Below are 13,347 nucleotides of genomic sequence, written 5' to 3'. Positions count from 1 at the left end.
AATTCTTTGTTGAAATCCTCATGGGACTGTCTGCTTCATTGGTTTTTTTTTTTTCTTTTCTTTTCTTTTTTTAATCGGTGCTGGGAATGAACCCAGGGCCTTGTGCCTTCAAGGCAAGTGTTCTCTACCTGAGCAACACGCCAGCCTTACTAAGTTTTTATCAGATAAAGTTTCTTGCCTACATGTTGTTTTTTTTTTTTTTTTTTTCCTCATTCAGAAGCCACTAAGACAAAAAGAAAACAGGTAATTTAGACTCTAGGCTGTTTCAAAATATAAAAAGGCTGAGCCACGCGTGGTGACGCACGCTTGTAATCCCCACGCTTAGGAGACTGAGACAGGAGGATCGCACAGATTCAAAGCCAGCCTCAGCTATTTAGTGAGGCTCTCAGCAACTTAGTGAGACCCTGTTTCAAAATAAAGTATAGTAGCAGGGCATAGTGGCGCACGCTTGTCATCCCAGCTACTTAGTGAGGCCTTCCACAACTCAGTGAGACCCTGTTTCAAAATAAAGAATAAAAAATTGGGCAGAGGCCCCGGCCGAACTGCGCGTAGCACGCCAGACCCCTGGAGAAACCGGACCCAGTAAGACGCTGGGTTCTGGGCGGGGGTCGCGGGCTGGGCACGCCAGATGGGGCCCGGGTCGGCCCCGGCCGAACTGCGCATAGCACACCAGACCCCTGGAGAAACCAGGCCCAGTAAGACGCTGGGTTCTGGGCGGGGGTCGCGGGCTGGGCACGCCAGATGGGGCCCGGGTCGCGGGACTCTGGGCCCCAGGCAGAACTGCGAGTAGCACGCCAGACCCCTGGAGAAACCAGGCCCAGTAAGACGCTGGGTTCTGGGCGGGGGTCGCGGGCGGGGCACGCCAGATGGGGCCCGGGTCGCGGGACTCTGGGCCCCAGGCAGAACTGCGAGTAGCACGCCAGACCCCTGGAGAAACCAGGCCCAGTAAGACGCTGGGTTCTGGGCGGGGGTCGCGGGCGGGGCACGCCAGATGGGGCCTGGGTCGCGGGACTCTGGGCCCCAGGCAGAACTGCGAGTAGCACGCCAGACCCCTGGAGAAACCAGGCCCAGTAAGATGCTGGGTTCTGGGCGGGGGGTCGAGCACAGGGCACGCCAGCTGGGGCCCGGATCGCGGGACTCTGGGTCCCGGCCGAACTGCGAGTAGCACGTCAGACCCCTGGAGAAACCGGGCCCAGAACAGAAAAAGATAAAGAAAAACATCGGAGAGGTGGTAAGAAAGTCGTCATGGATGCCAGGACACTGGAGATGCAGAAAAAACTTATCTAAATGCACTGGAACTTATGGAAAAATTCGCCATGAAAGAGGACTGCTATTTCTCTATATTGTTAAGAATCTCAGACATCACATATAAGGAGAGAGTTTAGCGGAGACCAAGGAGAAATGCGGTGTTGAAAGAGTTCTTCGCTATGGTGGTGGAGACTTGTATTCAGGAGAAGCAGAAACCGGATCTTACCAACTTTATTTTTTTGGAGAAATTACACCAAATGTCGAATGCTACCATCACGCATGCTTCGGAACACTGGACAACATTCAGAGTGGAAAAAGAGCCTGAGAAGGATTTGAAACGGTGGAGGCAGTGGCAATGCCAGTGGCCAATATTCGGGGGAGGCAGAGATCTGATACATTACAACTGGAACCTTTGAAATAATAACCACAGAGACAGTGATCGGAACCTGCTGAGGGGTTAGGCGGGCGCCGGGGCCAGTGGCCGACATCAGAGCTTGCTGTGAGGCAAGGCTGGTACTGGGGCCTCCGAGGCCAGGATAAGAGCCTGCTGAGGGGTTAGGCCGCTGCTGGGGCCAGTGAGGCCAGCATCGGAGCCTGCCGTGAGGCAAGGCCGGTACTGGGGCCTCCGAGGCCAGGATAAGAGCCTGCCGAGGGGTTAGGCCGGTGCTGGGGCCAGAGAGGCCGGCATCGGAGCCTGCCTTGAGGCATGACCAGTGCTGGGGCATCCGAGGCCGGGATCGGAGCCTGCCAAGGGGTTAGGCCGGTGCTGGGGCCAGCGAGGCCGGCATCGGAGCCTGCCTTGAGGCAAGGCCGGTACTGGGGCCTCAGAGGCCGGGATCGGAGCCTGCCGAGGGGTTAGGCCGCTGCTGGGGCCAGTGAGGCCGGCATCGGAGCCTGCCTTGAGGCAAGGCCGGTACTGGGGCCTCGAGGCCAGGATAAGAGCCTGCCGAGGGGTTAGGCCGGTGCTGGGGCCAGCGAGGCCGGCATCGGAGCCTGCCGTGAGGCAAGGCCGGTACTGGGGCCTCCAAGGCCAGGATAAGAGCTTGCCGAGGGGTTAGGCCGGTGCTGGGGCCAACGAGGCTGGCAGCGGAGCCTGCCGTGAGGCATGACCAGTGCTGGGGCCTCCGAGGCCGGGATCGGAGCATGCCGAGGGGTTAGGCCGGTGCTGGGGCCAGCGAGGCCGGCATCGGAGCCTGCCGTGAGGCAAGGCTTGTACTGGGGCCTCCGAGGCCAGGATAAGAGCCTGCTGAGGGGTTAGGCCGCTGCTGGGGCCAGTGAGGCCGGCATCGGAGCCTGCCGTGAGGCAAGGCCGGTACTGGGGCCTCCGAGGCCAGGATAAGAGCCTGCCGAGGGGTTAGGCCGGTGCTGGGGCCAGAGAGGCCGGCATCGGAGCCTGCCTTGAGGCATGACCAGTGCTGGGGCCTCCGAGGCCGGGATCGGAGCCTGCTGAGGGGTTAGGCCGGTGCTGGGGCCAGCGAGGCCGGCATCGGAGCCTGCCTTGAGGCAAGGCCGGTACTGGCGCCTCGAGGCCAGGATAAGAGCTTGCCGAGGGGTTAGGCCGGTGCTGGGGCCAGCGAGGCCAGCATCGGAGCCTGCCGTGAGGCAAGGCCGGTACTGGGGCCTCCAAGGCCAGGATAAGAGTTTGCCGAGGGGTTAGGCCGGTGCTGGGTCCAGCGAGGCCGGCATCGGAGCCTGCCTTGAGGCAAGGCCGGTACTGGGGCCTCGAGGCCAGGATAAGAGCCTGCCGAGGGGTTAGGCCGGTGCTGGGGCCAGCGAGGCCGGCATCGGAGCCTGCCATGAGGCAAGGCCATTACTGGGGCCTCCAACGCCAGGATAAGAGCTTGCCGAGGGGTTAGGCCAGTGCTGTGGCCAACGAGGCCGGCAGCGGAGCCTGCCGTGAGGCATGACCAGTGCTGGGGCCTCCGAGGCCGGGATCGGAGAATGCCGAGGGGTTAGGCCGGTGCTGGGGCCAGCGAGGCCGGCATCGGAGCCTGCCGTGAGGCAAGGCCGGTACTGGGGCCTCCGAGGCCAGGATAAGAGCCTGCTGAGGGGTTAGGCCGGTGCTGGGGCCAGCGAGGCCGGCATCGGAGCCTGCCTTGAGGCATGACCAGTGCTGGGGCCTCTGAGGCCGGGATCGGAGCCTGCTGAGGGGTTAGGCCGGTGCTGGGGCCAGCGAGGCCGGAATCGGAGCCTGCCTTGAGGCAAGGCCGGTACTGGGGCCTCAGAGGCCGGGATCGGAGCCTGCCGAGGGGTTAGGCCGCTGCTGGGGCCAGTGAGGCCGGCATCGGAGCCTGCCGTGAGGCAAGGCCGGTACTGGGGCCTCCGAGGCCAGGATAAGAGTCTGCCGAGGGGTTAGGCCGGTGCTGGGGCCAGCGAGGCCGGCATCGGAGCCTGCCTTGAGGCAAGGCCGGTACTGGGGCCTCGAGGCCAGGATAAGAGCCTGCCGAGGGGTTAGGCCGGTGCTGGGGCCAGCGAGGCCGGCATCGTAGCCTGCCGTGAGGCAAGGCCGGTACTGGGGCCGCCAAGGCCAGGATAAGAGCTTGCCGAGGGGTTAGGCCGGTGCTGGGGCCAGCGAGGCCGGCATCGGAGCCTGCCGTGAGGCAAGGCCGGTACTGGAGCCTCCGAGGCCAGGATAAGAGCCTGCTGAGGGGTTAGGCCGGTGCTTGGGCCAGCGAGGCCGGCATCGGAGCCTGCCTTGAGGCATGACCAGTGCTGGGGCCTCCGAGGCCGGGATCGGAGCCTGTCAAGGGGTTAGGCCGGTGCTGGGGCCAGCGAGGCCGGCATCGGAGCCTGCCGTGAGGCAAGGCCGGTACTGGGGCCAGTGAGGCCGGCATCGGAGCCTGCCTTGAGGCAAGGCCGGTACTGGGGCCTCTAGGCCAGGATAAGAGCCTGCCGAGGGGTTAGGCCGGTGCTGGGGCCAGCGAGGCCGGCATCAGAGCCTGCCTTGAGGCATGACCAGTGCTGGGGCCTCCGAGGCCGGGATCGGAGCCTGCCAAGGGGTTAGGCCGGTGCTGGGGCCAGCGAGGCCGGCATCGGAGCCTGCCTTGAGGCAAGGCCGGTACTGGGGCCTCCGAGGCCAGGATAAGAGCCTGCCGAGGGGTTAGGCCAGTGCTGGGGCCAGTGAGGTCGGCATCGGAGCCTGCCTTGAGGCAAGGCCGGTACTGGGGCCTCTAGGCCAGGATAAGAGCCTGCCGAGGGGTTAGGCCGGTGCTGGGGCCAACGAGGCCGGCAGCGGAGCCTGCCGTGAGGCATGACCAGTGCTGGGGCCTCCGAGGCCGGGATCGGAGAATGCCGAGGGGTTAGGCCGGTGCTGGGGCCAGCGAGGCCGGCATCGGAGCCTGCCATGAGGCAAGGCCGGTACTGGGGCCTCCGAGGCCAGGATAAGAGCCTGCTGAGGGGTTAGGCCGGTGCTGGGGCCAGCGAGGCCGGCATCGGAGCCTGCCGTGAGGCCTGGCCGGTACTGGGGCCTCCCAGGCCAGTATATGAGCCTGCCTAGGGGTTAGGCCGGTGCTGGGGCCAGCGAGGCCGGCATCGGAGCCTGCCTTGAGGCATGACCAGTGCTGGGGTCTCCGAGGCCGGGATCGGAGCCTGCCGAGGGATTAGGCCGGTGCTGGGGCCAGCTAGGCCGGCATCGGAGCCTGCCTTGAGGCAAGGCCGGTACTGGGGCCGCCAAGGCCAGGATAAGAGCTTGCCGAGGGGTTAGGCCGGTGCTGGGGCCAGCGAGGCCGGCATCGGAGCCTGCCGTGAGGCAAGGCCGGTACTGGAGCCTCCGAGGCCAGGATAAGAGCCTGCCGAGGGGTTAGGCCAGTGCTGGGGCCAGTGAGGTCGGCATCGGAGCCTGCCTTGAGGCAAGGCCGGTACTGGGGCCTCTAGGCCAGGATAAGAGCCTGCCGAGGGGTTAGGCCGGTGCTGGGGCCAACGAGGCCGGCAGCGGAGCCTGCCGTGAGGCATGACCAGTGCTGGGGCCTCCGAGGCCGGGATCGGAGAATGCCGAGGGGTTAGGCCGGTGCTGGGGCCAGCGAGGCCGGCATCGGAGCCTGCCATGAGGCAAGGCCGGTACTGGGGCCTCCGAGGCCAGGATAAGAGCCTGCTGAGGGGTTAGGCCGGTGCTGGGGCCAGCGAGGCCGGCATCGGAGCCTGCCGTGAGGCCTGGCCGGTACTGGGGCCTCCCAGGCCAGTATATGAGCCTGCCTAGGGGTTAGGCCGGTGCTGGGGCCAGCGAGGCCGGCATCGGAGCCTGCCTTGAGGCATGACCAGTGCTGGGGTCTCCGAGGCCGGGATCGGAGCCTGCCTAGGGATTAGGCCGGTGCTGGGGCCAGCTAGGCCGGCATCGGAGCCTGCCTTGAGGCAAGGCCGGTACTGGGGCCTCTGAGGCCAGGATAAGAGCCTGCCAAGGGGTTAAGCCGGTGCTGGGGCCAGTGAGGCCGTCATCGGAGCCTGCTGTGAGACATTACCAGTGTTGGGGCCTCCAAGGTCGGGACCAAAGCCAGCTTAGCGGTTTGACCGGTTCAGGGGCCAGCGAGACCAGAACTGGGTCCTCACATGAGGCAAGGCCGCTGCTTGAGCCAGCGAGGTCTGGATCAGTCCACTGAGTAGCCAGGCCACTACTGGGACCATCAAGAGTGGGATTGGTACTTGCAACGCAGCATGCACAGAGAAATATCGCAGAAAATATAAATCAGACGCTTCTCTTAATCAGCAATAACTAGGAGGAAAAGGGCAACAGGAAGAGGTTGAGCTATAGAAAGGACCCTATAGTGAAGCAACTAATGTGACCAATCAGAGGGTATGTAATACTGGAGGACGGAGCCTCTTTAAAACGCAGGAGGTACATAAACAAATGTATCAAAGTAAATCACCAAAGAAGTGTGGGATGGAGGGAGGGGGAGGGAATGGGACGGGGGCTGGAGGAGGGCTAATTGGATGATGTGTGCTTGTATATCCTCTCAAGTCTTGTACTCCAATGTGATTGATATATGACTACAATGCACCAATTTAAAAAATAAATTAATTTAAAAAAATTGGGCAGAGGGTGTAGCTTGGAGGTGAAATACCTCTGGGTTCCATTCTCAGACCCGCTAAATAAATAAATAAATAAATAAAGTATAAAATATATCTGGGAGTATAGCTCAGAGGTAGAAAGCCCCTGGGTTCCACCCCCAGTACCACCAAAAGAAAAAAATATAGAGAGAGACAGAGAGAGGGAGGGGGCCTGAGGTATAGCTCAGACGTAGAATACATGTGGATTTTATCCCCAGTACCAAAAAAAAAAATTAGTGGGATTTTCCTTATGAGATATTACAGACATTGAGGTAGCTGATTTTTTATATGGTATTCAAAATATTTGTTTGCATTGAGGAAAGGAAATTGGATAGGATATACTCCCATGTATAGCTGTACCTGTCGCCTCCTTCTGCCAAAGACTTAAGGATCAAAAAAGTATCTTTTTTTTTTTTTTTTTTTTTTTTGGCAGGTCTGATGGAACACAGGGGCATTTGACCTCCGAGCTACATCCCCACCCTTATCTTTTATTCTTTATTTTGAAACAGGGTCTCACTGAGTTGCAGAGGGCCTCGCTAAGTAGCTGAGGCTGTCTGCGAACCGCGATCCTCCTGTCTCAGCCTCCCAAATGCTGGGATTGCAGGCGTGCGCCGCCACGCCCGGCTAGTATCTCCTTTTTAATCCATTCAAGAGTACAGCAGAGCCAGGCATGGTGGCGCGTGCTTTTCTAATCCCTGTACTTGGGAGGCTGAGACAAGAGGATCACAGGTTTGTGGCCAATCTCAGAAACTTAGGCCCTCTGCAACTTAGTGAGACCCTGTTTCAAAATAAAGAATAAAATAGGGCTGGGGGTACAGTCCAGAGGTGGAATGCCGCTGGGTTCAATCCACAGTCATGAACACACACACACACACACACACACACACACACACAAACAAACGAACACACGGTAGAGTAGATTATGGTGGAAATGCACTCAAGAACTAATAATTTCCCAGCACGTGAGTCTGCTGGTGGCGAAGGCCCCCCTTCAAGGCTCGACAGAGCTTCTGACATTTGCGTTCCTAAGGTTGGCTGTTTGGTGTGGGTAAAACTCAACCAGACCATGGTTAACACTTTGACCTCAGGGATGAACCATAGAGCCACGGGCAGCGCCCTCCTCCTCCGGATCGATTCCTGGCGGGGCTGCAGTGTGTGTTTTTGTATGCTTTTGAGTACATGTAAGATCCTTTTCGAGAGTTTTTTGCAGTGCTTCATAGGGGTTCCATCAAAGGGAAGAGTTCCGCTGGCTTCTCAGAGGTGGGTCTCTCTAGAAATTGACCAAGTGGTAGTTGAGGTCCTTGGCAGCCAAAGTGGATTCTGGGATTCCCAAAGGTAGAAATGGGCTGGGTGGGAGAGTGGGGATTGGAGCCCTGGTCATCGTCAGGCCTCAGAAGCTTCTGGAAGTTTGGAACTTGGCCCAGGATCAGTCTCTTTGACTGATGTGTTAGTCTTCGTTTATAACTGGAATGGCCGAGCCTCCGTGGGTAGGCAAGCTATCTCCCTGGTGCTGATGGGAACATGGTATTTTATATCCAATAATTTCAGAAGTCCTTTCACGGTCTGGCTGTGCCCTGTGTCACTGGTCTTGTCCTGCAGACTTGGCTTTTGGAGTCCATCTTCCATCTTCCAGAGTGGTTTTGCTAAAACGCTAAGGGGGTGGGCGTGTGGAGCACCCTTGTAAGCCCAGCATTCCGGAGGCAGAGGCAAGAGGATCGCAGTTCGCGGCCAGCCTTAGCTGCTTAGCGAGGCCTTTCACAACTCAGTGAGACCCTGTTTCAAACACTAAAAAAAGACTAAAAAAATAGGGCTGGGGTGTAGCTCAGAGGCAGAATGCCCCTGGGTTCCATCCCTAGTACTACAAAAAAAATTAAAATAATTTAAAAAATACTGAGGGGTCAGGATGCTTTCCAGGACTCAGCACCCTCCTCTCGTCTTCCTCTTGTCTTTCTTTCCTCTTCTTTTTTGTAAAAATTTTAGCACATTCAGAATAAAAAGGCTATTATGCGCTCCTGGGTTCAATCCCCAGTACTGCAAAAGGAAAATAATGATAATGATAATAATAATAAAAATAAATAATAATAATAATAATAATAAAATTTAAAGAAAAGTTACAAAAAAGAGTTAACCATAACAAGAGTACTACACGTGCACCAGGATATTCCCCACCAGACCTGGCGGCCACATCACCTGCTGGTTTCTTATTTATTCCCTCCTGCCCCTCGCCCTGTGTGCGTGTGTTTTCTAAACCGTTGGAGGCCTGCATACACAGTGAACCTGTACCCCTAAACATGTCAGTGTATGTTTTGTAAAAAAATCTATAGAAATACCCTTATAGAACTGCAGTATATTTGACATTGATACCAAACTTCAGCCTACCAACAAGGTGAATAATTTTCCTCCTGCAGGCTGTCCGCTCCTACAGTCCCCCTTGAGGTTCTGTTTTGCCATACATCTTGGTCCTTTTTCCTTCCTCCCTCCCTCCCTCCCTGGTCCTCTGCTTTTTGGGGGAGTGGGCAGGTTATTGGGGATTGAATCAGAAGCATTCTAGCTCCAAGCTACGCCCCACTCCTTATTTATTTATGTATTTATTTTGTTTGTCTTTGTGGGACTAGGTATTGAACCCAGGTTCATTCTGCCTCTGAGCTACACCCCAGCTCTCTATTTTTAAGCAGGGTCTCACTGGGTCGCTAACGTTGGCCTCGAACCTGTGATCCTTCTATCTCGGCCTCCCAAGTCCTGGGATTACAGACATGTGCCACCACGCCTGGCTCCTATTTTATTTTTTATCTTGAAACGGGGTCTTGCTAAGTCTTCTGCAATTTACCCTCATTTTCTCTACTTGTTTTTGCTTATTTTGTTTTGAAATTTTGTTCAGTAACTATTTGAAAGAGTCCCAGAGCATAAAGCACATTTAGAAGTAAAAGCTTTGGGGCTCACCATTTGGAAAGAGGTGCTTTGACCCCGTGCCTCCCCGCAAATCGCTAGCACTGCTGTTGGTGTGTTTGGCCTTCAGAGATTGTGTGTGTGTGTGTGTGTGTGTGTGTGTGTGTGTGTGTGTGTGTGTGTTATTGGGAATCAAACCCTAGAGCATTCTACCTCCCAGCTACACCCTCAGTCCTATGCTATTTTTTTTTTTTTGAAACAGGGTCTTGCTAGGTTGCTGAGAATCTCACTACTTGCTGAAGCTAGTATCGAACCTGCAATCTTCCTGTCTCGGCCTCCCAAGCACTGGGATTATAGGCATGAGCCACCATGCCCAGTTTGGCCTTCGTTGTTTTGTTTTTTAACCTTTTTTTTTTTTTTTCAGTATTGGGGATGGAACCCAAGGGCATTCTACCTCTGAGCCACACCCCCAGCCATAAATTTTAGTCTTCTTAAGTTGCAAAGGGCCTTGCTAAGTAGTGGAGGCTGTCCCCAAAACGCCATCCTCCAGTCTCAGCCTCCCAAATGCCGGCATGACAAGCGTGCGCCACCACGCCTGGCTGACCTTTGTTTAGAAAATAGACTGATGGATTGGTTTCTGAAGGTTTAATGACTTCTTTCTGTTTTCTCTCTCCTCGCTCTGGTATATAGTTCGAAAAAGTACCAGAAGGTCCCATCCCTCCATCTACACCCAAGTTTTCATATGGAAAAGTTGCTCTGAAAAAGGTAAGGGGCCAGAAACAGTGACAGAAGGCGGAGTGAGGGAGTGGGATTCAGCCGCCTCGAGAAAGCAAGCCGAAAGCCGGGTGGGGAGATGCATTTGGTACTTTCTCTGAATTGTTTTCTGCCAGCCTAGCGGGATAGATGATGTTTCTGGGGAAACAGAGAGATTAAAGATAAGAAAAACACGTGTGCGTGTTAACAGGACGTGCAACGGAGGCGTAAACAGGAGGAGAGGGTCACGCAGGTCGTTTGGCGCCAATTATCAGTCGTCAGAAGCAACGCCTGGAAGCTTTATGGAAGCAACGTACCACCTCGTGATTCAGGGTGACTGTTTCCCACGACTCACCCTGTTTTTGTTTGTTTGGGGAGCAGGTACTAGGGATCGAACTCAGATGCATTCATTCCACCTCCAAGCTACACCCCAGCTACTTAGCAAGGCCCTCTGCAACTTAGCGAGACCTTGTTTAAAATAAAGAATAAAAAATAGGGCTGGAGGTGCAGCTGAGAGGTAGAATTTCCCTAAGTTCAATCCTCAGGACTGGAAAAAAATTTTAAAATAAAATAGGGCTAGGGATTATAGCCCAGAGATAGAATGCTCTGGGTTCAATCCCTACTACCACCCCAAAATAAATAAATATAAAAAGAACTAGGAGTGTAGCTCAGAGTATAGAATGCACCTGCGTTTGATCCCCAGTACAAAAAATAAAAATAAAAAGCTATTCTGTTCTAGGAAAAGAGAAAAAAATATTTACTAGATGGCGTGACGTAGGCCAAAGTCGGTTTGTTTTGACCATCAGTGCCCTTAGGCTTTCCCCTCTTGTAACACCTAACTCCTACATATATTTGCTCACGAGAAAAAGAAGAAGAAGAAAAAAAAGAAGAACGGTTACTTATTTCTTAAGAAAGTTGAGATTCTAAAATAGCATCTTAAGTTTTTATCTTCAAGGAAAATGCCAAACGGGGTTGTATAATTTTTCCGCTCAAGCAGCCCTTTGACATGAGGGTAACATTTTCCACCCAGGGTCAGACACACGTGCTCCGTTCTGCTAAGAGCGTGTGTGGTCTCGCTCGCTCTCTGATAGGAATCTTTCTGTAGCTCAATCAGACTCAAATCGCTTGTAAAGGGAGGATTTTGTCCTTGTTCATCACTGCAGCTGCTTCAGGGAAAGGTTGACTGACTTGTTTTAAAACCATGAAAATTATACTGCAGGAAATAACTGAAAATGGTGTAAAACATGGCTTTCAACAAAAGGATGGTATAGCCCGGCATGATGGCACTCACCTGTAATCCCAGTACTTGGGAGGCTGAGACAAGAGGGTTGCAGATGCCCTTTGCAACTTAGTGAGACCTGTTTCAAAATAAAGAATAAAACAGGGCTGGGGTTATAGCTCAGAGGTAGAATGCCCCTAGGTTCCATCCCCAGTACTGAAAAAAGAAAAAAAAAAGACTTTGGGTGTAGCTGGGAGGTAGAATGCCCCTGAGCTGTTTCAATCTTCAGTGCCAACAACCCAAACAAGCACATTCTGTTTACCATGAAGGAAAATTTATGTGAGCAAAAATGCCTTTTCTTTATTTTTGAAACAGGATCTCACTAAGTTGTAGAGGGTCTCGCTAGGTTGCTGAGGCTGCCCACGAACCTGCAATCTTTCTGTCTCAGCCTCCCAAGTACTGGGATTACAAGCATGGGCTACCATGCCTGCCTAAAAACGGCTTTACACTGTTAATTAAATGTGTGCAATTTAAGATACAAAGTCAACATATGACTGAATTAAATGGATGCTGATATAATAATGCAAAATAAGTTGTGGATTTTTTATTTTATTTATTTATTTTTGGAGATGGAACCCAGGGGGATTGCACCTCTGAGCTACACCCCCAATCCTATTTTTTGGTCTTTTTATTTTTTGAAATGGGGTCTCACTGAGTTGCGAAGGGTCTCGCTAAATAGCTAAGGCTGTCTGAGAACCGCAGTCCCCTGTCTCCGCCTCCTGAATGCTGGGATTACAAGCCTGTGCCACCACGCCCAGCTGGAAGTGGTGTTTTTGAGTGGGCTTCTTTGAAACCCTTTTAAGATGCACATGATTTGCTATATTTTATTTATTTTTTTGTGTATGTGGTACAAGGGATTCAACCCATGGTATTCTACCTCCAAGCTCCATCCCTATTTTACTTTTTATTTTGAAATAAGGTCTCAATAAATTGCCGAGGCTGGCTTCCAACCCGCAATCTCCTGTTTCAGCCTCTCAATTACTGGGATTACAGGCATATACCACCCCACTAAGGGTCCCACTAAGTTGCTGAGGTTTTGCTAAATGGCTGAGGCTGGCCTTGAACCTGCAATCCTACAGTCTCAGCCTCCTAAGGACAAGGATTGCCGGCATCCACCACCACGTGCATCATTTATATTTTTCATATTTATATTTTCACCATGCTGGGCATGGTGGCGCACGCTTGTAATCCCCACACTTGGGAGGCTGAGACAAGAGGATAGCACAGGTTTGAAGCCAGCTTCAGCTGGCTTAAAAGACCATGTTTCCAAATGAAATATAAAATAGGTCTGCAAGAGCCGGGCGTGGTGGCTCACGCTTGTGATCCCCACGCTTGGGAGTCTGAGACAGGAGGATCGCACGGGTTCGAAGCCAGCCTCAGCTACTTAGTGAGGCTCTCAGCAACTTAGCAAGACCCTGTTTCCAAATAAAATATATATTAAAAAAAAAAAGGTCTGGGAGTATAGCCCGGAGGTAGAAAGCCTCTGGGTTCCACCCCTAGTACCACCAAAAAAATAAATAAATAAGTCTGGAAGTGTAACCTGGAGGTAGAAGACCCCTGGGTTCCATCCTCAGTACCACCAAAAAAAAAAAAAAAAGTTGGGTAGAAGATGGAGTGGACCGAAAGTGGAGGGCGTTTGAATGGTGCAGCTTTACTCCGGGGTTTGGTCAAATCCATGAACATCCTTGACAGTCTGGACGTCACGAGTACTTGTAACGGGCAACTGGAAACCAGCACTGCCTTTGTTCCTTTTCAGCTAAAGACTGTGGACGAAGCGCTGGACGTCCTCTGTCCCAAAGGGCCGGTAAAGAGTCTTTACCCCTTGACTTTCATCCAGGTGAAACAGGTAGGCCTTCCAAGGCAAGCGCGCCACCTCCGTCCCACCGCACACGCGTGCATCCTGCTCCGCCTTGCACGCCCCATTCTGAGCACAGATGCCAGAAAGCCAAGCACGCGCCCCAGAGCCCGGGAGCCGAGCCTGGGCTCCGGCGCACAGTGGGCTGGCCTCTCTGCAGGGCTCCTGTCTTTCTGTAATTTCCTCCGACCTTATTATCAGTGCCAAAGGAGGTGGTTGGACCTGCTTCAACAGTTAAAACCTGCACAAGTTATAAGTTGAGTACATTGACCGATCCTTTTTATTT

General features: G+C 53.9%; 1 protein-coding gene across 1 annotated transcript in view; it reads left to right on the top strand.

Annotated features, from left to right (window-relative positions):
- The window catches only part of GLB1 (galactosidase beta 1), a gene marked incomplete at both ends in the record, with an annotated part of 90,930 nt that overhangs the window by 52,228 nt on the left and 25,355 nt on the right, over window positions 1-13,347 (top strand). Inside the window, 2 exons of the mRNA XM_080715861.1 lie at window positions 9,865-9,939; window positions 12,963-13,052. Of these exons, the coding sequence (XP_080571987.1) occupies window positions 9,865-9,939; window positions 12,963-13,052 (165 nt within the window). The remainder of the gene's footprint in view (window positions 1-9,864; window positions 9,940-12,962; window positions 13,053-13,347) is intronic.

The sequence above is a fragment of the Muscardinus avellanarius genome (genome assembly GCF_963383645.1).
Source record: "Muscardinus avellanarius genome assembly, chromosome: 18".
NCBI lineage: Eukaryota > Metazoa > Chordata > Mammalia > Rodentia > Gliridae > Muscardinus > Muscardinus avellanarius.
The sequence above is the reverse complement of the archived record's forward strand: the minus strand, read 5'-3'. Positions and strand labels throughout refer to the sequence as shown.